The sequence below is a fragment of the Aspergillus eucalypticola genome (genome assembly GCF_003184535.1).
Source record: "Aspergillus eucalypticola CBS 122712 chromosome Unknown BO83scaffold_25, whole genome shotgun sequence".
In the NCBI taxonomy this organism is placed as follows: Eukaryota; Fungi; Ascomycota; class Eurotiomycetes; order Eurotiales; family Aspergillaceae; genus Aspergillus; species Aspergillus eucalypticola.
In genome coordinates, this window is record NW_020290299.1 from 188,291 (window position 1) to 212,845 (window position 24,555).

Consider the following 24,555-nt stretch of genomic DNA (forward strand, 5'->3'; position numbering starts at 1 on the left):
TTGTTGTTGAAGTAATTGGGGTAAAGGAAGTAGTTAAGGTCAAGGAGAAGGAGAAGAAGGAGGAGGTGCGGAGAAGCCGGACCCTAAACAACTTCCACTCTTCCTCTCCCTCTCTCCAAGACCGGCCGAGGGACAACTTAAACCAAACAATTGGCCTTTGAAGGGGATGAGCAGCTTGTGTCCGCGTCACATGAAAAGGCCAGAGAACTGAGCTCAATAGTAAGTCTCTAGTCCATCTCCGACTATTGATGATCTGGTTCCTGGTGGATCCATCCAGTTTCCCTTTTACCTTTTTATTCTCTCGTTTTCTGGAATACCTCGGAGTTTCACGGAAATTTAATGCGTCAGGGGCAATCACCACTGGAGATATATCTACTACTAAGAATATTCAATCTATAGTTCAGACAGTAATAGCTGATCCCAATGCAATGCAATCAATTCATGTTTAATTCTCTTTTAGTCCCCAGCAATTAATCGTTTCGAACCCGCAACCATGAGATGCTACGCGGATGCTAAATCAACACATATTTGTCTTATGAGAGAACAAGAGAGAGAGAGAGGTAGAGGAAGAATAGAAGTCAAGAAAATACACAGGAGAAAAAAAAATCCAAGAATCCCGACCTCATCCAGCAATCAACGATAAAAAGAGATAGAACGTCCCGAGGAATATTACACACAGTATACAGAAGGAAAGAAAAAAAAGGAAAAAAAAAACCATCACCTTCACCTTCACCGCCGCTTTCCGGCCTGCATGTTGGTGAACAACAACTTGAAGCCATTGCACAGAGCCCGCATGTCCGGGTATGGGTTGCGCTGCAGCTCATATCCTTGAGGGATCACCTTCACTGGCCAGCTGTGCAGCGGCGCCTTCTCACCCGCCTTGAAGCACAGGAAGAAGTAGCCCGCATGTTTGGGATCGATGCAGAAAGCGTAGGCCGACCGCCGGGGGTTGGCCTTGGTGTATGTTTCCAACCAGGAGTCTAGAGAAAAGAGGAAAGACGTTAGTGATCATCACAAAACATAACGAGCCCTAAACAAGACTAAGACAGAGAATGACTTACAGGTGGCGTCCTTGTTGCCATCCTGGTACTTCTCATGCAACATCATCTCATCCACCTTCTTGGTCATCGCCTTGACGTGGTTGAAGATCAAATCGTCCAGATCACTGTATGTGTAGCGTCCGCCCACCTTCAGCGTTCGTCCCACGGAAAATTCGTTCTCCTTGTCCAGCTCCAGCACGTCAATATGCTGGAAGATGCCGTCGGACACCTTCCATGTCACCGCCAGATGGTCCGGTCCCTTGGACGACGGCCGGATCACCACATCTCCCCGGCTCTGCGACCCCAAGAACTCCTCCGCCTGCGTCGAGTTGAACGGCCGGAACATCGGATGCTTGATCACTCGCATCGTCCGTCCGCCGCTCTGCGTCTTCTCCTGCTGCGCTTCTCGGTCCTGCGCCTCCTGACGGTCATCCCACTCCCCTTGCAATCGGTCCGGCGTCCGCAGCACCGGCCGGCTGACTTGCTCCTCGCGCAGCGAGACATTGCACAGGAAATTCTTGCGGTTTAGGAAGAGCACCTTGGCCGGTAGCGTCTGGTGGATCTGGTACAGCGCTCGCACGGGGATATCATACCGGTCGGTCAACTCCGACTCGGGCACCAGTGCGTCAATTCCGCAGTCCAGCTTGCCGTCAATGTGATCGTCTGTAATCCGCTTGATGGAGATGGGCACCACCATACCCTCCGACAACGTGTCTGCCGTCTCACCAGTGAGCATGGTGAAGATGTCATCCGTGCTGAGGAAGACGAATTGTTTCCGGAGTTCCTCATACGGCTGTTGCAGCTCCGCCCGGATCGTCTCCAGTGTCGCTCGCTTGCGCTGGTTCAGGTTCTTCTCCAATTGCTCGGCATACTCCTCCAGAATCAGGTCGTTTACACGATCCTGTGCCTCCTCGCGGAACAGTTTGCGTACAATCGCACCTGGTCCATTCTCGTCCGTCTCCGCCTTGATATCCTCTTCATCCAGTTCCAGCGCATCAGCCGCCATCTTGCGCGCAATATCGTAGTCTTCCGGGTGTACACGAGTGTTGTCCAGCGGATCCGCATCCGGATCAGCGTTCTCAAAGTCGATGTACAAGAAGCTGGCGCAGTTGTTCCACACCTTCACACCCATGGCCGGATACTGGGCATTCACACCCAGCAGCTCCGCCCGATTGTTGACCACGCCGCCGTTCATGTTCACAATCTTGAGCAGGTGTGCCGCCTTACGGGGTCCCAGACCACAGACGTAGGGCAGGAGGTTGGCCGTCGCCGAATCCGTGACGGCTTCGTTGATGTCCACACCTACCAGATTCACCATGTCCACCAGCGCCGTCTCCAACTGCTTCAGCAACAGATCCTGAGAGACGAGCTGCTGGCCCGGCTTGAACTGGATGGACACTATGTCCCGACCCAGAGACGCGTATTCCTTCAGCGGGCTCTGCAGGTACTTGGCCAAGGCCACACAGTAATGGGTCAAGGGGGCGAAGCTAGGGTGGTCCTTCTTCGCACGCTCGCTGTGCTGGTAAAGTCGGGCAACCTCGTCATTGACAATCACTACCTCCAAACGATCGCTGACTTCGTCGTCGCGGTCATCAGTGTAAAGAGCGCCGCGCAGGTCTTGCCGCTCCACGACCTCGGTCAGCAGCTTATACAGGCGACGGGTCTCCGGAGACATGCCGGACACACCGATGACATCGGGACGCCGACGCTTCACAAGTTCGGTGAAGGCCGCAACATCCTTCCCGTCGGCAATGTTACGGTCGCGATCGCCAATAGAGAGGTCTGTAAACTTTCCATTTTCCAGCACACGTCCGTCCTCTTCGATGTAGGCCCAATGGATGGGCTCGCGTCCGACGATGCCGGTACCAGTGGACAGAGCCAGCACGCGCGGCACCGTACCCAGGATCATACCCTTAGGCTTGTAGGGGGCCTGATCCAGTCGCTGTGAGAACGCCTCGCGACACTCCTTCGCCACATGGTTCTCACATTCCTGACGGATATTTTCCTTAACGCTGCGATTGATCAGCCGCTCGAGCTTGCCGAGGGCCAGATCCAGCACATCACGCCGCGTGCGGTTCCAGACGTCTGCCAGTTCACTGTAGTTGTCCGACTCGATGTCCTGGTAGAGGCGTTGGCGGAAGTGGCCAAAGTTCTCAAAGCGGACCTTCACTTCCACCAAACCTTCCTCTTCGGCCTTGAGCATGCGAAGATACAGCTCGGGCCGACGGGCAATGTCGCTAAGTTGCTGGTTTCGTAGGTACTTGAACTCGTAGTAGGGGTGCTGCTCGTCAATGCGGCGCAGACCCTTCTCGGTGCGGAAGCAGTCCACTGCGCCATTCATGTAGTACGCTTGGCGGACGACCTTGCGCATCTTGGGGCTCATCACAATCTCCTCTGCGAACATGGTCTTCGCGGCCTTGACCACATGCGACGAGTTGGAGAAGTCGTTGTCAAGGAACGAATCCGCCAACTCATCCGGCTGCTCCGCGGGGTCTTCGGTGTACTGGCGGCGGCCTTCCTTCAGGGCATTCTGGGCAAACGCATCTGCAGTGATACCGAAGGCGCGGACGAGGCCGTAGGCCTTGCCATTCCGGACGCGCTCGAAGAACGTCTTGCTGGACGCTTTCCGGCGCTGGGTTTCCCCGTTTGCTTCCCCGTTCATGAGCGTCATATCCCTCAGCTGGGATGCATACTGGAAATGGATGTAGTCCTGAATATCCTGTAGCTCCTCCATCGTCACCGCGGTTGGGAGCATCTCCTCCACGATGGTATCATTCACGCTGAAGAGGCTCTGTAAGTTGTCAAAGGTCTTCTGGATCGTAGTGCGCTTTTCCACGAGCGCCTTGAACTTGAGATCATGGTCGAAGATGTCCCAAAGATCGGTCATGTTCAGGAGCTTTTCCGCCTTGATGGTGTACTGGGAGGCGTCCCCATCATGGCCCGCTCCATCCACGGCCACCTTGGCCGCGTGAATCATGTAGTCCTTCCGGTGCTGGAAGATGAACGGCACTTCCCAATCGTCAGTGACCAGGAACTCCAGTACCTTGGCCACTGAGCGCTGGAAGGGCTCCCGTAGTTCAGGCTCGATCCGCTTCTTGAGGAGCATCAGGTTGGAGATCCAGGCTGCCTCTTCCCGGAACTGGTCTTCGGTCAGCACTACGTTCCGGTAGGGCTTGCGGGCGATTTGGTGTCGTTCGGGTTCGTCCAGCAGACGAATCTGATTATCCTCCTCCGTCAACATCTTCTCGGCCAGCTGTGATGGCTCGAAGACATCCTTCAAGTCCAAGTGCTTTTCCTCATCCACTTCCTGCTCCTGCTCTTGTTCCTCCATTTCCAAGGCGAACAAATACTCGTTGCCGTCTCCGAACGCAGCGCGCATATCTTCGAGGGCGTTCTCGTCCAAGCCGGTCGCATCGGTGACGCCTAGACCTCCCTTGGAGGTACGAGTAACTTCCAAGTCTTCCCGTTCTCGCTGGATTTCCTCATCGGAGAAAACATCCTCTTCAATGAAGTCGTCCATTTCATCGTGCATGTGTCTCCGGTGACCGGACCTCCCGTAGTCGGCAGCGGGCTCTTCATCTTCATCGGAGTTGAAAATATCGTCAATGCCCTGGGACGCTTGTCGGAGATCGCGATCCTTGTGACCACGCTTAAGACGTTTGAACTTGGGCTGGGATGCTAGTTAGAATCGCCCCTGTGCAAAGGTAGAGAATCAGTGGGGGCAATGAATGAGGTGAACATACTTCTCCAGCAGAAGCTGATTGGAAGCTCGGGTTGAGTTCCCCAATGAGCTCCAGATCTTCCTCATCCAGATGTTCATCTTCGCGTTCGCGATCCCTTTGCTTTCGTTTCTCCCGTCGGCGCTCGGCGCGCTCCTCTATTTCCTCGTCCTCGTCGACAATGAAACCTTCGCGGACCTGAAAGTGGGTCAGTACGGGGTACATTAAATGAAAGTAAGATTGGCGCATAATTGAACACAGAGGAGGACATACGGCGCGAGCGGCTTCCTCATCGTCGTCATCATCCTCATCCTCTTCACTGGAGTCGTAGTTGTTGTTGGTGCCAGCACCCTCGCGGACTTCGCCATCATAGTCATCGGCAAGCTCCTCCTCATTCTCATCGTCATCAATCATGGCCTCCCCCTCGACCAGATCGCGAGCGCTCATCTTCGATTCTTGATGTGTTGGTGGACTAAAAGGTCGGGGAATAAGAAAAAGGGTGGATGGATGCAATCTGCGGAGACCGATTTGGGGGAGGAGAGTCGTTGAAGGAAACGAGTCACGACAAGAAGAACCGCCACAAGAGACGGTCACTCACAGAAGGTGGCCAAGCAGGAGGTTGAAAAGAAATGAAGAAAGGATGAGAGAGAATCTGGGCGGCTTTGGATGGACGAGACGAGATCCGATGGCTTGCAGCAAAGAGACGCTGTGGCGCGGGCACTGCTTCACCGCCCGCTGAAGCTGTGGCTGGAGAAAGAGCTCTCACGTGGAGACACTAGCCTCTTGGGGTCTAGCACTTAGGGGAGGGGGAGAACACCACTGGCGCAGATTGATAGGGGTCATGTGATGTGTTATACCCCTCGCGGAAACACTTTTTCTTTTCATTCTACAAACACATGAATACCAAATAATAGTCATAGCTTTTAAGAGGGTGGCTGGAGTGGACCGATCCTCTTCTCATCCCCTGTGGTGTGTTAGGGGTGAATAATTGGATGGAGGACAATAGGTTAGGTCTATCTACCCTATCACTTGCGAGACAAAGAGTGAAATGATAGACGGCGCCAACTCCCATCGCTTGTTTCAGCGGTCGTCACTAGACAGACCCGGTCGCTCTATCTTTGTTTCGGATTTTTCCCTGAATAGAAGAACTTTTTTTTTAAAAAAAAATCATCGTGCTAGTTATTATAAGTCGTAGACCTCGTGGCAGGAGAAAAAAAAAAGAAAAGAGGATACTAGTCAATAGTTGATACAAGCGTGTGCCTGGTTCCACCTACTTTGATCTCCGCCCCAACTTTCTCCTCCTCACGGCGTCCCTCCAAAGCACGCCAAACCCAACTTCGACCCTCTCCTTCCAATACCATCCATTCTCACTGGATCAAGTCGCCGGTTTTGAGGAGCACTCATTCACTTTCTCACCCTCATCCCCTGTCGAACCCTCCAACGAATTTCAGCGCCCATAAACGCCACCAAACCGGGGTGATCAAGTCCACCACCAAAGAACACCCCCCACCTGCGCTCTCTCCCGAACCTCACGGCGCTTGTCCGGTGTCTCAGTGTCCAATAACTCCCCCGCCGCTGCTGGCCCAACGGTCGGACACTCGTCGAGCTTTTTTTATCCTGTTTCCCTGACTAGCAAACTCCTCCTCCAGGAATCTTGGCCATAAATACGATCGTGAGACGGTACTTTTTGCCTGGAACTGCTTCGTCTCCTATACCTGTCGCTGTATTCCTCCTTCTCTCCCCACCGTCTCTCCCGCTATCCCAAGTCACGGTGCGCACTATCGCTCCTGTGACACAACCATGGCCGATCAATTCAAGGCGCGAACACTCAAGCGCAAGAACGTCAAAGGCCTTGCCCTGAACGCAGCCCCGAAGCCCGCCGCCAATAACTCCGATGGCGATGCTCAGGTTCCAGGCGCCATTGGAAATGCCGACAGCAACCGCACCGATACTCTGGAGATCGGTCTCGAGTTCCGTCTCGACCTGCGTAGCGAGGACTTGGTTACCCTGAAGGAGCTGGGCGCTGGAAATGGTGGTACGGTCTCAAAGGTTATGCACGCCTCCACGAAGGTGGTCATGGCTCGAAAGGTGCGTGCCTTCTGGGGACCCTCGTCGTCCGTGCTTTGCCGTAGACCCGGTATATATGCTGACTCCATCATCCTAGATCATCCGTGTCGACGCAAAGGAAAATGTGAGAAAGCAGATCTTGCGGGAGCTCCAGGTTGGACATGACTGCAATTCCCCCCACATTGTCACCTTCTATGGTGCCTTCCAGAATGAAGCCCGAGATATTGTCTTGTGTATGGAGTACATGGATTGCGGGTAAGGGAGCCGCTGCCTATCTTCTTTATCTGTTAGTTTCAAGCTAACCTGGACCCTTGTATGATAGCTCGCTCGATCGCATATCCAAGGACTTTGGTCCCGTGCGGGTAGACGTGTTGGGCAAGATCACCGAGTCTGTCCTGGCCGGTCTAGTGTATCTGTACGAAGCTCATCGTATTATGCATCGCGATATTAAGCCTTCCAACATTCTCGTCAACTCGCGCGGCAACATCAAGCTCTGCGACTTTGGCGTTGCAACCGAGACAGTCAACTCGATCGCCGATACGTTCGTTGGCACCTCCACCTACATGGCCCCCGAGCGTATCCAGGGTGGTGCGTACACCGTGCGCTCGGATGTGTGGAGTGTTGGATTGACGGTGATGGAATTGGCGGTTGGCCGCTTCCCCTTTGACACGTCGGACTCGTCAGCAGGCGACCGTGCCAGCGCCGGTCCGATGGGCATTCTAGATCTGCTGCAGCAGATCGTGCACGAGCCCGCTCCGAAGTTGCCCAAGAGCGACGCCTTCCCTCCCATTCTGCATGAGTTTGTCGCCAAATGTCTCCTCAAGAAGTCCGAGGAGCGCCCCACGCCTCGCGAGCTCTATGTATGTCCCACCCCTTGTCCGCTTTTGGACTACTGTCCTTTTCCGGATTTGACTGACAGCCGATCTAGGACAAAGATGCGTTCCTGCAGGCCGCCAAGCGGACGCCGGTTGATCTCCAAGAATGGGCCATCAGCATGATGGAGCGACACAACCGCAAGTCGTATCTGGCTCCTCCGCCGCCCAAGTCGCTCAAGGATGAGCCCCCGGCTGCGCGATCTACCCCGTCCCCGAAGCCTCAACCCCAGCCCCAGCCCAGCAGCAAGCCGATGCGCACTCCCCAGTACGCCCCCAGCGACATTCCCTCCAGCGTGGGCCGCAATAGCCCCTCGCAATACCAGTACAACTATGCCCCCGCAAACCCATCTCCGCGTCCACCCCGGTCGACACGCTCGCCTCCCATCTCTCTCGAGCATCTGTCGTTGGAAGATGAGTACCGCTCCGGCCGTCGACCATCGCGGACTCCTGTCGGGGGCCCCTCTTCCGGATTGGAACCCCCCATGCATCCGATGGGGTCTCGCTCCGCCAGCTCTCACAACACGAAATCGCGAATGCCCCTACAGTCAGCAGTACTGCCCATGCGAAGCACGCCTCCTCCGAATGGACCTCCGCCCCCTGCTCCTGGAAATGGATCCTGGCAACGCCAGCCAAACTCCATGCGCGGGGACCATATGACGGGCGCTGTCTAGACTGCCGGCCCTGTATCCACCATCTCAACTCTCTTCTCACCTCCCGTCACTTCTCTCACCTATTCTCCTATTCCCCCCTCTCCTCTTCTCCTTTAAGAATTTGTGGACGTGACGAACTGACAAACAAATGACACATACCCACAAACACACCGCTACTTGCTTGAAGCATGAACCTTTGAACCATGTATCCCATTCAACCTTACATGATGTATGTCCATGACAAACACACACACACACAACATTTTTGCATCGGCAAGGCGTATTCATTCATTGGCCTTTCTTTTCTTCTCCATCTCATTTGTCATATTCTCCTTTTTTTTGTCAGATATACACACATCCATAGCTTCTATTTTCTTTCATGTCCTTTTTTCTTCTCCTTTTTACTTCATATTCCATTATGCATATTCTAGGTTATCTTACCCATCTAGCTGACTGTAAGTATCTTCTGGTGTCATGTCACTCATCTCCGTTGGACACTGGTTACGTATGTTTCATTGCTCGATAGCATGTGAAAAATAAGATGGGGATGAATATAACAAGTAAAGTTAGCACGATGCTTTTCCTTGATGAACTACGTCACTGTAGGTTGTAGCGAGGGAGATGGTCAGTGATAAAGACTGTTATTTCTGTTTGGTGTTACGTAGGTTCTAGCATAGACTAAAGTCATGTCTATGGTGGACTGCTGATACCAGATTGATTACAGCCTTCACCCCCGGAATGAATCAAAGCAACCATGCCTGTCAAATGTTCTGCTTCGTTTTCGTCGCTAGACAGTGAAATAGTATGGGGTGAATGATCATAAACACTGCCTATCCGTGGGAAAATCAACAGATAAACATGGAGCAAACGCAGGTCACACAGATACAATCGAGAAGTATAAACACCGCACCGAATCATGCAGGTAGGAAAAGAGGAAATCCCATCACACCATACGATAGAGACGTAGAGAATAGCGCCGGGTGGCAAATAAGAAGACAAACGAATATAGACGGCCAGAAACCGCACATCCGACAACAAACACAACCCAACATCAAACTGGATGGACCCTTCTACTCATGCCCGTTCATCATTCCCCCTGAAACCCGGAATCCGACGACGCCAACGAAAAGAAAATAACGTAAAGACCAAAAGCACGAACACACTGAGCAGTCCGTCAAACAGGAACAGGCACGCCTGATTCCCAGCACAGGACACTCATGGCGAGACTGAGGAGAGAAAAGAAGATGATAGAGGTATCGCCCTACTTCATTGCAAGCTCCGATCCACCCACTGCACTGGGGCCCGGAGGAGCAGGGGCAATATTTGGACGCGGCGCCAATTCGACCATGGGGTGCTTGCTTCCTCGAGTGCTGGTTGAACCGCCACGACCAGTAGCACCTCCGCCGCGTCCGTGGGGGGTCCCTGAGGCGGCATTGGCTCTTTCCTGCTCTGCCTGCTGACGAGCAGCTTTGCTGATGCGCGGGCGACGAGTGGTACTGCCGCCTCGTGAGCCTGGGCCCCGAAGAGGAAGCCCGGTTTCCTGGGAGATCGGGACCGCAGCAGCCAAAGGCACCTGGTGGGAGGTTACAGGCCCCCTGCCCCGACCACCACGTCCACGGCCGCGACCACGCTTGATCGTACCGTCGGCCCTATTCAAAGCCATTAGCATCTCAGCCAGCACAAAAACAAGGGATTCAAGTTTCCGCAAGGGTATGGCGCTTACCGTTCCACTTGGACCTTTTCGCCCTCCGGCACCAGCGGCCCACTGTAAACAAAGAACCCATCCTTACTGGCGGCCGCCTGTTCCTGCCAGGCCAACTCACTATCATCCACGAATGGGTCGTCTCGATCATACTCCTCCATTTTCTTCTTACGGCGCTTCTTCTTCCCATCTGCCGGTTCGGCGCCATTCGAGCGAGCGGGCGCGGATGTTGCACCTTCCCCATCCATCTCGCTGTCCCGGTCGACCTCCATGCTCAAATCCTCATCCGCACTCTCTCCCGCGGACAGACCACGTCCACTCGCCTTGTCGTTGCGCTCCAAGGCCGCTCCGGCCGCAGCTACCCGTGCCAGTCGTTCCTTGTGCGCAGCGAGGCGAGGATGTAAGGCCGCGAACCCATATTGCTCCTCCGCCAAACGTGCAAAGTTGATGATCTGGTTCCCATGACCTTGGATTGGAACGTGCAGGATGATACTCGGTACCTGGCGGTTACTCGAGTCGCTTGTGGATGAGCCACCATCCACTCCGAAAAGGGCATTGGAGATCAGTCCCGAGCCTTGAGGTAGCGTAGGCGTTTCCTTGGCTGCCTTGGCCGGTTTGGGTGAGGGCGCCTTCGAAGCAGGTACTGTTGAGGGGGTTTTGGCTTCCTTCTTGGTCACCTTAGAGGCTGTCGACGAAGCAGGTGCCTCGGGCTCCACATCCATAGGCGTAGGACCTGGCGAGGGCGGTCGGTTATTAGAAGGTGCTGGGGTATGAGGTTCCGAGGCCGAAGGGGGAGGGACAGACGGGGCCTTTGGTTCTGGTGCCGACATCCGTGATTCCTGAGGTGGCGGCGGTGCTTGCACGGGTGTGGCATAGGGAGATCGATGGGCATACGGTGAGACTGGTCGTGAAGGTTGAGATTGAGGCTGCGGATGCGGTTGAGGTTGTGGCGGAGTGGGTGCGATAGATGCGCCTGCGGGCGATGGAGAGTAGCTCGACGCACCGTGAATCGGAGAGCCATACGGTCGAGGGGCGTAAACGGGCGGCGACGAGGCAGCAGGAGGATCAATGATACTAGCAATGGCCGGAGAGGCACTGGCGCGATACGTCGGACGAGGTGAGATAGGGCGGGCCGGGGGACTAAAGGAGGGGCGCCCCGGAGGCGGCGCCGCAGCAGCCAACGCCGGAGTCGGTGCTGGAGCCGGGGCCGGAGACGATGTATCAAAGGCCGACCGAATGGGATCGAAATTTTGACCGCTTGTTCTTTGCGGCGGAGGAGCGGGCGGCTGGGAGTGTGGCCGCGGAGGTGGAGCGGAGGGCATCAGGCCCGGATAAGGTGAGACGAGGGTTGTAGGGGCCACGGCCGGCGGTGTTGGATGGGCCGAGGGTGGCAAAGACGGGGGGTTCAGGAGACGCGATGTCCCATGAGACATCGCTTCAGAATCTAGTGTTTGTTTCCGCGGGCTCGTTATGGGAGTGCTTGGAGCAGGCGTCGAGGCTGGGGCTAGAGCTGGAGCTGGAGCTGGAGCCGGAGCCGGGGCTGGGGCCGGAGCTGCAGACGCAGCTGAGACTGCAGTGGTAGGAGGACTGGTCGCAGGCCCTTGTGGAACGGCAGCAGGCGCGGGATTCGGTGAATGAGCAGGAGGCGCCGCAACACTGGGGCTTTGATCGGGGGTGGCAGCCTCCAACTTGGGCCTCTTGCGAGAGTGAGACGCGGCCGAATTGGGCGGGTTAGTAGATGTCGACGACGACTTCTCTCGTTGGCGACGGCTGCCCCGTTTCGGCTCCAGCTTCTCCTCCTTCTCCTTCTCTTTTTCCTTTTCCTTTAATTCTTTCTCCTTGTCCTTTTCTTTCTCTCTTGTTTTGGGAGTTCGGACGGGTTGGTTTCGTTCGAGGTCGGGATCGTCTTCCTTCCTGCGACGCGACCGTCGGGTACGAGTTTCGCGGGCGGGATATTCAATGGAGCGCGACTCGTGTTCACCTGCAGCCGACAAAACAGATGGCTCTGTGGACATGGTGAAGAAGAGAAGGAAGGGAGGGGAGGGAGCGAAAGGACGAATCAAAGCTGGTGGCCAAGCATCGAGTGAAAGGGCGAGGTTGGTTAGAGGGAGGAGTGGACTGATGGACTGACGTCCTTTGGGTGGTGAGGGTGGTGGTGGTTGGCGGTTGGTGGTGAGGGAGATCTAACCCTTGTACTCAGAACAATAAAATTAGATAACAGGGGAATTGAGAGCCGAATGAATGGAGATGAAGAAAGGTTGAAAGAAGGTGGTGGAGATGGAGAGTGGATGGTGGAGGAGTGGAAAAGTGGATGGCGATGAATGGATGGGGGGGAGAGGAAAGGGAAGAAGGAAGAAAGAGGGAAGGGAGAGAGAAAAGCGAGAGAGTGAGAGAGCGAGAGGAACAGAGAGAGAAGGGGAAGGCCGAGAGGGAGGCAGACCAGATGGGAAACACCGGATCAGCAACTGCAACAAAAGAATAAAATTGCAATCTAAATGGACGGGGGAAACGGGGCGCTGTTGTGAGAGACAGAAGCAAGTATAACTTGCTAGATATACATACATACAGAAGAGTGCTTTCGATGAAGAAGAAAGATGGCAATCCGAAGTGGGCGAAAGCAGCAACCGGGGAAAGCGTGTTTGTATGGCCGGGGTTCCATTCCGGCGGGTGCGCTTCTCGTTCCTTTCATGGGCCGTTTCAATGGTTCGTTATCGCCTTTAGTTCCCTTCAAGTTGCCTGCTTGCTTGGCCCCTCAATGCACCCCCACCACCATGTAAACGGGGGTCCAGCCCATTGCCCATTGTTCGTAAATTGACCTGGAATCAATCATGTTTCAATATAATTGACTGACAAGGTTCTGTGCCCACAAGATTGGGGGACAACAATCAAGGCAGCGTAAAGTCCCAGTTTCGATATCAGATCGGGTCACCTGATTCAACGTGCTTTACCCAATCGGGGTGGTCAATCAGGTGAATCCACTAACCCTATCTGAGGCTAGCGTACCCCATTTTAGCTTTTGAGCCGCAGCTGAGTCATCCTGCAGTGTCCCTGTGCGGGCTGACTCAACGCTGACTCAGCCGAGCTTCCCGGGGATGGCTTCATCTCCGACGCTTTCGGCAGCTTTTCTTCCCCGCCAAACCCCTCACCAACTCTTCGACGCCATGGCCTTTCGCGGTGAACGCTTCGTCCTCGATCTGGGCTCCGACGATGAGTCCTCTCCAGCGGACACCTACGATGACGCTCAGGGTGCCCCGACCCTCAACATCCCCGGGATGATCGGCGAAATCCGTGAACGCTCCCCCGCCGCGGCCCCCGCCCCGCCTACTCCAAAACCTACCACCACCGGCTTTCCAGCTCATCGCCGTCGGGCCAAACCCTCTACCTTCAAACAGCGACGAGACCCAGCTCCGTCTGCTTCTGCATCCGCCTCTGCTTCTGCTCCGAGTCCACTGGACGAGAAAGCGGCCATTGCGCAGGAGAATGCGCGGCAACTGGCATCCATGTCGGATGCGCAAATTGAACATGAGCGCCAGGAGCTGATGGAATCCATGGACACCTCTCTACTTGAGCGCTTCCTCCGCCGAGCTCGAATCGACGCCGATGACACGCCCACCACCTCCAAACCCACCCGCGAACAACCTGTCGCTCCTGAACCAGTCCAAGACAAGAAGAAAGAAAAGGAAGACGAAGTTGCTGCATCTGCTCCGCTTTCACCACCACCAGCAACAACAAAGACAGCAGCAACCACTTCAACCACAACCGCCAATCCACCCTCCCCCAACAACGGCTCTTCCCAAGATGATGTCCCACCCACCCAAATCCCCTCCGACCTCCACGCCGCCGCCGAACTCCCCCCCTCAGGCAGCGTCCACTTCCCCGCGCCTCCATCCCAAGCCTCCCCAATGCCCAACCTAGATCCATCTTCTCCCTCCTTCCTCTCCGACCTCCAAACCCACTACTTCCCCAACATCTCACACGACCCCTCCGCCCTCTCCTGGCTCCAACCCCCCTCCGCAGACCCCGAAGACCCAGACTCCACGTCCGCCTACCACCCCGCCAGCAACGCCGAAGCCGTCCACCCAGCCAACCTACGCTTCTCCCTCCTCGGCACGGTGCTTTCCCCATCAACATCTCTCTCCCTTCCCACGACCCTGGGCCTGCACCATCATGGCAAAGACCCCCACGCAGCCGGGTACACTATTCCTGAGCTGGCTATCCTGAGTCAGTCGACGTTCCCGGCGCAGCGGTGCATCGCGTGGCAGGTTCTCGGGCGGATTCTGTTCCGTCTGGGCAAGGGCCAATTCGGAGAAAGAGGGAGTCCGCTGGTCGAGGGCCTGTGGTCTGTTGTGGAGAAGGAGGGTGTTGTGGCGGGTATGTTGGCTGAGGCGGATGGAGCGACACCTGGGACGAGTTCTGCCCGGCGTGGTGGGCAGGAGAAAGGAGGTGAGGAAGAGGAGGAGAAGGAGAATGCTACTACTGGTGCCGGTGGTACTGGTCGTCGACAACATGCCAGTGCTACTGCGTGGGCCGTCGAGGGCGTCTGGCTTTGGCAGATGGGAGGCGGAGGTGATCGGGGCGTGTTGAAGGAGGGTGCCATTCGGTCTCAGTGATTGTCAACCCTAACTTGATTTATTAGCGATTTCATGACTAAAAGTTCAATATATTCTCAATTATAAAACATGTATCATTGCAGGTCTAAGTAATGCATATATCCTCATAATGATTATCATGACTAGACTATATCCGGTACAGTAATGGTATCATCACCTCTCCAGAATCACACAAAACAGTCTCTCTCGCCCTCCCCACAAACCATTACATATCCATACATGCAAAGCAGAAAAAAAAGAGATACATCGAACACCAGCCTCTCAGAGATCCTAACAAAACTCCACCCCGCCAATTCATAAGCAATGTATCAATCAACAGAGCCTCCTCAGTCGATCAATCAATCAATCATAATCCCCAATCTGCACACCCCAAATCTTCCACCTCATCTCCTCAATATAATCCCTTCGTAGCCAAAGTCCATCCGAAGCACCGACTTGGCCCAGCAGACCCCCATTCTCAGATCTTTCCTGCTCCTCCCTCTGCCTCTCCGCGAAGCGTTCCTCAGCCGAAGACAAGGAAGACGAGGACGAAGCATCAATCCAATTAAACAACAACCGTAACTGCCAGATGCGATCGCGGACTTCATCCGGATCAGCAGCGCGGCCACGCGCCGCCTGGACGGTATTCTTGACGATGGCCTCGAGAACGAGTTTGCTGTCCACGGCGGATTGGCGCAGCCAGGGGGCGTAAGAGAGGGCAGCGGTGTTGCTCTGACTGGTACTATTGGTGGTGGGGAAGAAGGAGGAAGGAAGGACGAGGGACTTTTCGCGGACGTCCAGACCTCGCAAGGAGGGGAGATTGAAGATCCATTCCCACATGCTTTGAGTAGGGGAGGTAGGAGTGCGATTGACGCCAGAGGTGAGGAGGGTGGCGAGATTGGGCATCGCAGCTGGGGGAAGACCCTTGCCGTGGTTGGAGGCGGAGGTGGAGGAGGGGAGGACGTCTTGGGCTTCGCTGAGGCCGGAGAGTGTGGAGACGAAGACCGAGGATCCGGTAGGGTTGTAGGTAGCTTTGCGGCGGAGGTAGATGGACTGGTCGCCCTGGTGGAATTTCTGGCGCAGGCTAGGGTCCTTGGAGAAGTCCAGGACCAGGGGCCAGTAGTCTGCGTTGCAGATCTCGACTCGGGTGAGGCTGTTGAAGTCGGGGAGAAGACAGGGTGCGGTGATCTTGCGGCTGATGCCGTCTTGGTTGGTTAGAGTGATGGGAATGGAGATGGGTCGACGGGTGTCGATGTCGCGCGGCACCAGGCAACGAGGCTCTGCGGCGAGGACCCAGAGATGCCTGAAGGCTTGTAGATGGCATTTGTTGTCCAGGACGGTTGTAGGGAAGATCGGGTACAGGGAGCAGATCAGTGAAGCAATAGCAAGGTCGGAGGTGCCGAGGGTGTAGCTGCCGCCGCCCAGGAACAGTAGGCCCAGGGCCATATGCGCCGCCATATGGCTGCCGTAGGGAGTGTCAGCGTCTACGCGGCCGTGAAGAGACCGCAACCGACGGAAGAGCGCCAAATCACCAGTGCCTGCCATGACAGCGGCGGCAGAGAGGGCCACGACGTCCTGGCAGTGCCGAACGGAGTTGCGAGCCAACTTGGCGTCATAGTTGACAGCAGGAAGTCTGCAGATGCGGATGAACTGGTCCAGATATGCGAGAAGCAGATCACGCACGGAAGTTTGTGCAGAGCCCGCATAGCGAAGACCCAGAGTGAAGCACAGGCCAGCGACAATATTGAAGAATGGCATATCGTCACTCTTCAGGCGACGGACACCGGTGAGGCGATACCGACGGCGGTAGACTGGCGGCAGGCTCTGTATGAACCAGTCATCCGTAGAGCGAATGCTGTCCCACATGATGAGATGTTTGGCAAGAGTGCGGAGAAGGAAAAGGTCGGGCCGAACATAGTCGAAGCGCACTGTGGTGTCCGGGATATCAATCTTCTGGGCCAAAATCTCGTCATTGGTCTTCATGAAGATGATCGCCAAGGCAATTGTAGCACCGGCCGTGGCCCGGTCCAGGACGTGCGCGAGATCCACGTTCTTTGTGCCCACTGCAACAGCCAACAACCTCTCCACGATGTGCATGTCGCGCATTCCTCGGAGGTCTTTACCTTTGGCCAGATTGATAAAGCCAAGAGCAAGACCTGCAGCCAGGCGATATCCTTCATCGCGCAGGTCCTCGTGGGAGCCCTCCTCCTGCTCCAAGTTTTCGATTTCTGACAGCATCACTTCACTCATTCGTCGATGCTGAGATCCGCAGTAGAGGAGGCCGATGCCCATAATGCCCGCTGTTTGTGTCAACGGCGACAAATTCAGTTCGGCAGCACCAAGAGGGAGCATTCGGGTGACATGAACGGAGAGAAGTCGGGTTATCAGGGTGTCCATCGTGCCCAGATACGAGGCTGACAATCCGAGCAACAACCCAATGGACGTCATCGTGTGTTTGGGGGTAAGATATTTGAACGCCACCCACTTGGCTAATGATTTAAGATGCCCGTTCAAACCCAGTGCCAACAAGAAGCCCGCATGTCTGTTAGTAAGCTCCTGAGGTTTGTTGAAGAGTATCCAGGACGTGTCAATGCCTTTCGAACTCTTTGATATAGCAAGGCCGGTAGAGACGCCGTTGTGGAAGAATGCCCAACACACTTTCTCCTCGCTAAAGGAAGCTCGGTCCGCGCTGATTGTCACGTTCGACGGTTTCATGACGCACTGCAGGGAGAACGAAGGAATTGGGAGCTTCTCTGTCAGCAATGGCAGTCGTCCGCTGAAGGTCAACATGGCCCGACCCGTGGGAATGGAGAGCGTCCTCAGCGTCACAAGCTGTACTACCTCTTTCTGGGCCTCTAGCAGGTCCGAGTCGGTCCATTCCGGCTCGGGTATGCACTCTGCAACCGGCGCTTTGGACTGATTCAGCAACCGAGCGGCGTCAATGAATCGCTTATCCTCACGGAAGATCAGCCTCGTTACTGAGAACCGGTCTGCCTCCGCGGAAGCTTCGAACGAGTTGGTTGCATCCACATCCAATGCAGAGGTACCGATATGATGCACATCGCGTATGGCATCGTGCGAGACTGCCGGCTGCAGTGATGACGTGGCCGAAGGAAGCCATGGCTTGTTCCTGCCCATGGAAATGCTTAGATCTTCGCGATCAATAAGCTCGAGCAGCGTTGAGCTCCAGGACGTGGATGCATGCATTTGTGACTGCATAATCGCTTCGTACAAGGGGGCGCTGACACCTTCTGGAAAGCTCTCGATGATGCTTCTGGTGAAACCCCAGCGATGAAGAAGCTTGACCCGGTCAAATGGTGCCGCAAGGTTATGTACTTCTGAGAGGAACCCGTCGAGAGCCAGCGTCCGGGGGGTGAGCGTAAAGCACTCTTTCCACAGCCTTCCTTTCTTTGGAGGTCTGTCCGGGCTGGTTACCAGGTTCAGAAGCGTGAAGAAAGAATCTGACGGTTGGCGCCAGGCGGTTTCCAGGTGAGCAAAGATTGACGGCGGCGGGAACGGCTCTGCAGGGAGGTCGAGCATTGAGATGCGAGTCTCCTCGAACTGCCAGCGGTCCATACTAGCCATCTCCATGCCATAATACGCATCTTCGGCCCATGCCCAAGACTGCCAGCCAAGCCACCCGCCAAGTTGGGCCAAAACTGGAGCTAGGAGACCCAGAGGCTTGCCCGATTGCTCACTATCACAGATTGATAACTTTTGCTCCTCACGGAATAGATGCAGCGCGACGAGTATAGTGCATAGTGCGGTGCCTCGTATGCTCTGGTTGAAGGATAACGCCGTGGGCAGATAGCCACCTGAGCCTACTGAGAGTGTGCCCCGGGAAGTGTTCAGAAAGTCCCTGGTCAGGGCAATGCATCGAAGGAGATATGTGTTCGTTCGGCAGGTGGACCGGCTCGAGGGCACCTGGTGGCCGTGGCTTACTTCATTATCTTCAGCGTCTTGCTCAACTACCCAGGCCCACGAGCTACTGGCCATCCACGGTGCAACCACGCCCCCAGAGCCAGACTCCTGCTCTAACATGGTCTCCCAGCTCTCGAGATCGACGTGGCTTCCACTGCTCGACCTCAACAGCCCCTTCTTTCTGCGAGTCGGTTTGGCGGGGGTCCGGGGTTGTTCACTGTCAATAAATTGGATCGCCATTGCAAACAATATCACTACCATGGCTGTCCATTCGAGATCGTTTTCGCTTGTCTCTCTCTCTTGAAGCCATGCCATAGTCTCCCACCAGGCAGCCAAAAGCCCGTCTCCAGCCTTTTCGTCCGATAAGGCAAACCGACAGACATTGAGCACACGTTTCACCAGCTCATTGCTAGGTTCCATCTGGACCTGCAGCTTCACTTTCCGATTTTCGGAGTCAATTACATCGAACTTTCCTCTGGCTGCAGCATGATCGAAGCCTGTCACGGTGATCGGCGAGTCAGTCATTAGCCGTTTCACACCACTTTCTCTTCGACGGTTGCCAGACGTTTTGGGATTTATGCCGTATGCTTCGTGAAGCATGAGTTTCCGGGGCACCTGAATCGGAGTTGCTTTGCTCCACGGAGTTTGCAACTGCAATACCTGCTCGCCACCGTCTGTCTTCTTCAGGGTCAAGATCCGTGAGATTCCACCATCGACAATCTTGCAGGCATCCCATACATCTGCGAAGTGCTGTATTCCGGAGGCTTGGACGATCAACGATCGTTCTTCAGATAGTGGGGTTTTCTTTGGCTTCTTCGAGAATACCACGTCCTTCTTGGATACCGCAACTTTGTCTGCTCGTAGGCTGACGACCGTCATTGACTTTGCTTCTTGATCCACCAAGTAAAGCGCTAAAGCCGCAGTGTTTCCAGATTGCGCATTACCGTACTCTGACGGACACAAAGTCATGATCTTGATTTGTCGAGCTGACGGCTTTGACTTGACCGGTGTCTGGAAGGAGACCGAAAACTTTGAAGAAAAGCTTTCAACTTTGGACAGGAAGACCTCTTCGGGCAGACCTGACGCCGCATGGTTCAAGTCCATATTCTCAAATCCTTCGAAAAGACTTTCATTGTTCAGCTCTTCAAGCAGTCTATCGACCGGTGCGTCGACAAAGCTACCGGTAGTGCTATACACTGAGCCATTGCCAGGTGGAATAGAACCCCTAGGGTTGAAGCCAAAGCTACCTCGAGTACTTCCAGCTCCAAGAGATTGTCGAAAATTGCCATGTGGCATAGAGCTCGATTGACTGCCTGTGGCTAAATCGGAAAACGTAATCCTATCCTGGCTGGCGGCCAGATCCGCGCGTGCAAGGAGAGAGCTCACTCGTCTTGATGTCTTGAGTGGCACACCAATGTCCCCAAAGTCTTGACCCAGCTTGGACGCCAGGTCGTCATCATCCGGCTTGCCTTCGACGGAGTATTGTGAAAGCGACAACCCAGACGTGTTCCACCCATCACTTCTTGGGCCAAAGCTTTCTCTAGCACCCGATGGACGACCAGCGGGTGTGGTTGTTCCCGTAGTCATTCCAAAGTGCGAACTGCGTCGCTTCGAACGAGTGCCACCCGTGTCTCTCCTCTCCTTCTTCTTCGATGAGGGCGCAGTCTCGTCTTGTCTATAGTGAGCCGTCCAGATCGTGTACAGCCCTGTGTTAATATTGACGGTTACCACAAGGATCAAAGGGCCAATGGAAAGCCCCCGATGAGAGCTCGACAATTCATCTCTTGGAGATACATAGACAATTGCATCCGCTGGGTCAAGAACATCCAATCCAGAAGGTCTGGTTGAGACACTAGTTTGTAGCCAACGAGACGACTGGTTGGTCACGACGAGTCCCATTTCTGAGTGCGGATCCATAAGAGAGAACACTCTGGGCATGTCGGCATGTTTGCTTGCCCGTTGCTTCAGGCCAGGTTTGGGGGCAGGGGAAATCGTCAAGGATGGGCGTTTGGATTTGCCAGAAGGTATGTCCAGCGACTGCGATGCACGGAAGTCAGGTAGGGATGAGACGAACGAATTCGGCGGCGCTGCTGGTAGTGAGGTATTGGATTTCCCCTCGTGTAGTTTTCTCTGAATCAAAAGGCCCTTGGGGGTCGCAAACACCGAATCAACTTCGAACGGTAGGGGCACGACATGGCTGTTCCCGGCAAGAAAGAAGATGTGAGCCTGGGACTTGAGGACGACGACCAAGGCTCGCGCATTGTTCGCGTCTGTGCCGCTGGTATCGCGAGAACCTTCGCCATTCTGACCCAGCATCAACAATGAGCCCTTCGATATCCCAGCACTAAGATGATCAGGCGAGCTTCGACTGCGGCCTGAGGTACTGCCTGGCTGCGCTGCCTCGCCTTTCAAGGATTCCGAGACGCTTGACTCGGACCTCTTTATCTTTCCCACCGCAAACCTCGTCAACAAAGCATGCCTGATCTCCTCCTTTTCTAAATCAAGCCGGAACACTCTCTTGACAACCCCCGCTCGTGACCAAACCGCACAGCTTCTTGTCCAAACAATCTCATCTTCGACCGGGCCGTTGGAGTCTCGATCAACGCTCGTTGTCCATGAGTAGAGCTCCTCCGAGGGATCTGGAGGCAAGAGGCCTTCTGCGACGAGGAATGCGAGGGCCGAGGGCTCATGCAATCCGAGGGATCGAACTGTAGCCATTATCGGTGTATATCGTCGGGCGTAGCGGTAGAAATTCTGGCAGTGGGAGCCAGAGGCGATATCATGCCCATTGTCAGGTTAGACCATCAACCAGGCAGGCCAGCGCGCTTGACGGATCAACGACAATGGGCGTTGTTGGGGGCGTTGTCGAGGTGGTTGCGGCGTGAGGGGAAGCAAAGGCAGGCTGTTGCTTGGAGACGCGATGGACGCGGCGGGCCAACTTTCCATCCTCAACTCAGCGGCTTTTTTCCTCCGCGGCCTTCCCAACTTCCTTCTCTTTCACCTTCTTCCTCACCACCCACCCACTAACTGCCCTTCTCAACGCTCGCTCTTCTATTATACATGATTACTCTTAGTTACTTCAGCTACAGATCATAATCACATCTCCATCGCTAAGCTTGGTAATACGATCTGCCTGTTGGCGGCGTCGGTCTCCCTTTGAGCTCTGTTCTTGACCGTACAAACAACCGCCACCACAACAATGCCGTCCTTCCCATCTCGACCTCTGGTAAGGCCTAGGGACGATGGCCTTCAATTAAGGTAGATTCACATTCCGTTCTCGGCCATAACAGCAACCCCGTGCTTACCGGACACTCCATCTAGCTACCAACTTCCTCATCGTGTGCACGCAGCTCAAGGCTACCCCCTCCTTGCCCCCAATGGCTCGTCGATCGTTGTTTACGGTTATGAGACTGGACTGAAGGTAGTCTGGAGAGGAGGAAGACAGTTTTCCGCCGAGAAGCCTTCTGCGCCGAAAGTGGACAAACCACAGAAAGCAAGCAACGCCAATGATGATGCGGTCATGATCATCGATTCCGATGACGAGAGCATGGCAGAGACCCAGCACACTCAGCAAGATGAAGAGCCCACCTATCAGTTCGAGGAGGACGAAACCGAGGTGGACCCCTTCCACCCTTACGACGATGTTTTGCGCCAGATTGATATACCCCTTGGAAGCAGAGTCCTCGAGCTGGCTGTGCCTCGTGTCCTCCCTGAAACAGCGCGCTCTTCGCTCGATCCATTTCCCCCGGTCCTGAAGAAGGACATCATAGTTGCCGCTGTATGCGCGGACTATTCTACTCGCATTGTAACTCTGCCTTTGCTTCCCCCTCACCCCACGCAGAGCGATTTCGGAATTCAGTCGATCTCGATCAGTGGTGGTGTATCGCACCAGGAGATTCCGCGGGGAGTCAGCATCGCCTTCACCTACCAAGAGTTAGATCAGCAAGATCAGGATACATCTTCAAGTCGTGGCTCATCCCGCTCAGCTACAGGAAGGTGGGATCTCCTCGTCGCGACACATTCGGCTGAGTCGTCAGGTCTCTTGATCATTCATCGGATTCCGGTCGCAGAGGATGAAAAGGCCCGCGGCACAGTATATCATCTATGCGATGATGAGATTGAGACTAAGCGACGACACTTGCCCGCCCCTGCTGTGAACATCTCTTTCAATCCCTCGGGTTACCCTGCCCTTCGACACTCCACGTTGCTCGTCGCATTCCACAGCGGATGTGTCAAGGTATACTCCTGCTTTTCCACGAAACCACTCAAGGCCTCGCGGAGGTCGTCCGGGGCTCAGAGCGAGTTTGAAACAGTCGACACGGAAGGAAGATGGTTGATCAGTCTTTACCCCGGATTCGAGCAGTCTGCTTCGGGGCTCCCTCGGCGGAAGATCATCACTCACGCGGAATGGGTGCTTGGAGGTCGTGCCATCTTGGTCCTCACGTCCGATGGCGAATGGGGTGTTTGGGATTTGGAAGGGGCTGGGCCCGGAACCATCAAGGGTCCGCTTCAGCGACAGTCGAGTGTACAGGGAGTGACGGGAGGCTCATTGACAACGTTCTCCGTCAGCGGTAGGATTCTAAGTCCCCTGCCTGGCGCCAGTCGGTCTGAAACAAGCGGACCTTCCTTCGAACAACGGCCCAAGTTTGCGCCCTTGACGCCATCTACTAAACGTCTGCGCGAAGACACGCTGCTCAAAGGCGCCTCCGTTGGCACAGCCACCCCATCCCTGAGTGGAGGAATCTCGGTGTATCAGACTAACTCTTGGAGGGACGCGCTGCCCGATGAATCGATTTTGCTGCAGCATGGAAACCAGAGCGCAGTCATTCCCAGTCTGCTCTCCTTGTGGCGCAACGCTGTCAAGGCTAGTGGTACATTCGACTCATCCAACCGCTGCCGGGTGTCTCCTCTCCAAGATATCAACCTAGTAGGAGAGCGCCTGAAAGGCATCGGACACCTCCCTGCGGCGCCCCGCTCCACACGCACACAGCCATTTGACATGCTTCTCACGGCCGAGCATCGACTCGTGATTCTCGCCCCACGGTTGACTGAACCAGCACCAGCACCCGTTACCGAATACATCCCCGAGCCGCCCACCAAGGAAACAGACCAGCAAATGCTCCAAAGGGGCCAGCTCGGCGTGGAAGGAATGGACCGACTCCTAAGTGGCATGGCGAGCACAAATCGGTCCCTCCGTATAGGAAGCCCCGTCAAGCGGACACGCGTCTTCACTTGAGCAGACACAGTGTCAACGGCAGAACAGCCAACCACCTTTCCCTTCCCCACATATACTCAACATGTTCCTAACAAATGAAGCTGAAATCAAGACCAGAGATACCCATCCATCAATCACACCTTATTCCTCTCCTCCTCCCTTCATCCCCCGTAGACCCCAATCCCCAAAATTCGCACTGCAAGGTGGAGCGCAAGGCGAGGTCCATGCCTTGAAATCCATTCCCTCCCCACCCTTCCTCTCCCACGATCTCTAATCGTGCGAGAAAGAAGGGAGCCGGGTTCGAAAGGATAAGCTCTGTATCGGTCGCGAGACATCAACCATCACATCCCATCATACATTTCTTCGTTCTTTAGAATTCTTCTAAAGGGCAATCAATCAACCCTCCCCACAGCCGGGTTATCATAAAACCCAGCAACCACCCCATCCTCAAAAACATCGGACTGAGTCCTCTGCTCCTTTCCTTTTCTCTCCCTCGTGACTCGATACTGGTCTATCCGTCTGCTTTTCTCTGTCTATGCGTTCTCGCAGGGATGGAGAGGTGCTTCTGTATCTCTTCATCTGGATGGAGTTTGGATGGAGCTGCTGTCTACATCAGTATCAGATACGAGTGGTTGGGTTAGGGACTGCTGGTGTTGGGGGTGGGGGTTGGGTAAGGGGGGTTGAGTTGGTGGGGACATTTTAGTTTTTGTTTTTGTTTTAGTTTTGTTTTAGTGTAGGTCATAGGCCTGTCTGTAGTTGTAGATATTGAATGTAGTA

General features: G+C 54.9%; 7 protein-coding genes across 7 annotated transcripts; 3 read left to right on the top strand and 4 right to left on the bottom strand.

Annotated features, from left to right (window-relative positions):
- Nucleotides 1–423: 423 nt before the first annotated feature.
- Nucleotides 424–5,406, bottom strand: spt6 (chromatin-remodeling histone chaperone SPT6). The gene is made up of 4 exons (XM_025536219.1): nucleotides 5,033–5,406; nucleotides 4,784–4,957; nucleotides 1,062–4,710; nucleotides 424–980 (listed from the first exon to the last, which is right to left on the bottom strand). Exons 1-4 carry the CDS (start codon nucleotides 5,204–5,206, stop codon nucleotides 730–732), a joined length of 4,248 nt encoding a protein of 1,415 aa, XP_025384868.1. The 5' UTR covers nucleotides 5,207–5,406; the 3' UTR covers nucleotides 424–729.
- Nucleotides 5,407–6,195: 789 nt separating this feature from the next.
- Nucleotides 6,196–8,390, top strand: ste7 (MAP kinase kinase Ste7). Its single transcript, XM_025525936.1, has 4 exons — nucleotides 6,196–6,847; nucleotides 6,924–7,081; nucleotides 7,149–7,686; nucleotides 7,755–8,390. The coding sequence occupies exons 1-4, from the start codon at nucleotides 6,560–6,562 to the stop codon at nucleotides 8,370–8,372; spliced, it is 1,602 nt and encodes a 533-aa protein (XP_025384869.1). The 5' UTR covers nucleotides 6,196–6,559; the 3' UTR covers nucleotides 8,373–8,390.
- A 1,160-nt stretch (nucleotides 8,391–9,550) lies between these two features.
- Nucleotides 9,551–12,158, bottom strand: BO83DRAFT_111951 (uncharacterized protein). Its single transcript, XM_025525937.1, has 2 exons — nucleotides 10,075–12,158; nucleotides 9,551–10,000 (listed from the first exon to the last, which is right to left on the bottom strand). Exons 1-2 carry the CDS (start codon nucleotides 12,066–12,068, stop codon nucleotides 9,613–9,615), a joined length of 2,382 nt encoding a protein of 793 aa, XP_025384870.1. The 5' UTR covers nucleotides 12,069–12,158; the 3' UTR covers nucleotides 9,551–9,612.
- Nucleotides 12,159–13,202: 1,044 nt separating this feature from the next.
- Nucleotides 13,203–14,671, top strand: BO83DRAFT_381113 (RPAP1 family protein). The gene has a single exon (XM_025531911.1). The coding sequence runs from the start codon at nucleotides 13,215–13,217 to the stop codon at nucleotides 14,661–14,663; it is 1,449 nt and encodes a 482-aa protein (XP_025384871.1). The 5' UTR covers nucleotides 13,203–13,214; the 3' UTR covers nucleotides 14,664–14,671.
- A 143-nt stretch (nucleotides 14,672–14,814) lies between these two features.
- BO83DRAFT_410595 (anaphase promoting complex subunit 1) lies at nucleotides 14,815–21,281 on the bottom strand (the record flags this gene model as incomplete). The annotated part of the gene is made up of 2 exons (XM_025534230.1): nucleotides 14,815–18,989; nucleotides 19,026–21,281. The coding sequence occupies 2 exons, from the start codon at nucleotides 21,279–21,281 to the stop codon at nucleotides 15,006–15,008; spliced, it is 6,240 nt and encodes a 2,079-aa protein (XP_025384872.1). The 3' UTR covers nucleotides 14,815–15,005.
- A 303-nt stretch (nucleotides 21,282–21,584) lies between these two features.
- On the top strand, nucleotides 21,585–23,895 carry BO83DRAFT_419696 (uncharacterized protein). The gene is made up of 2 exons (XM_025534894.1): nucleotides 21,585–21,821; nucleotides 21,885–23,895. The coding sequence occupies exons 1-2, from the start codon at nucleotides 21,763–21,765 to the stop codon at nucleotides 23,797–23,799; spliced, it is 1,974 nt and encodes a 657-aa protein (XP_025384873.1). The 5' UTR covers nucleotides 21,585–21,762; the 3' UTR covers nucleotides 23,800–23,895.
- On the bottom strand, nucleotides 23,870–24,213 carry BO83DRAFT_111961 (uncharacterized protein). Its single transcript, XM_025525938.1, has one exon. It carries the CDS (start codon nucleotides 24,111–24,113, stop codon nucleotides 23,940–23,942), a length of 174 nt encoding a protein of 57 aa, XP_025384874.1. The 5' UTR covers nucleotides 24,114–24,213; the 3' UTR covers nucleotides 23,870–23,939.
- Between the last annotated feature and the right edge of the window lie 342 nt (nucleotides 24,214–24,555).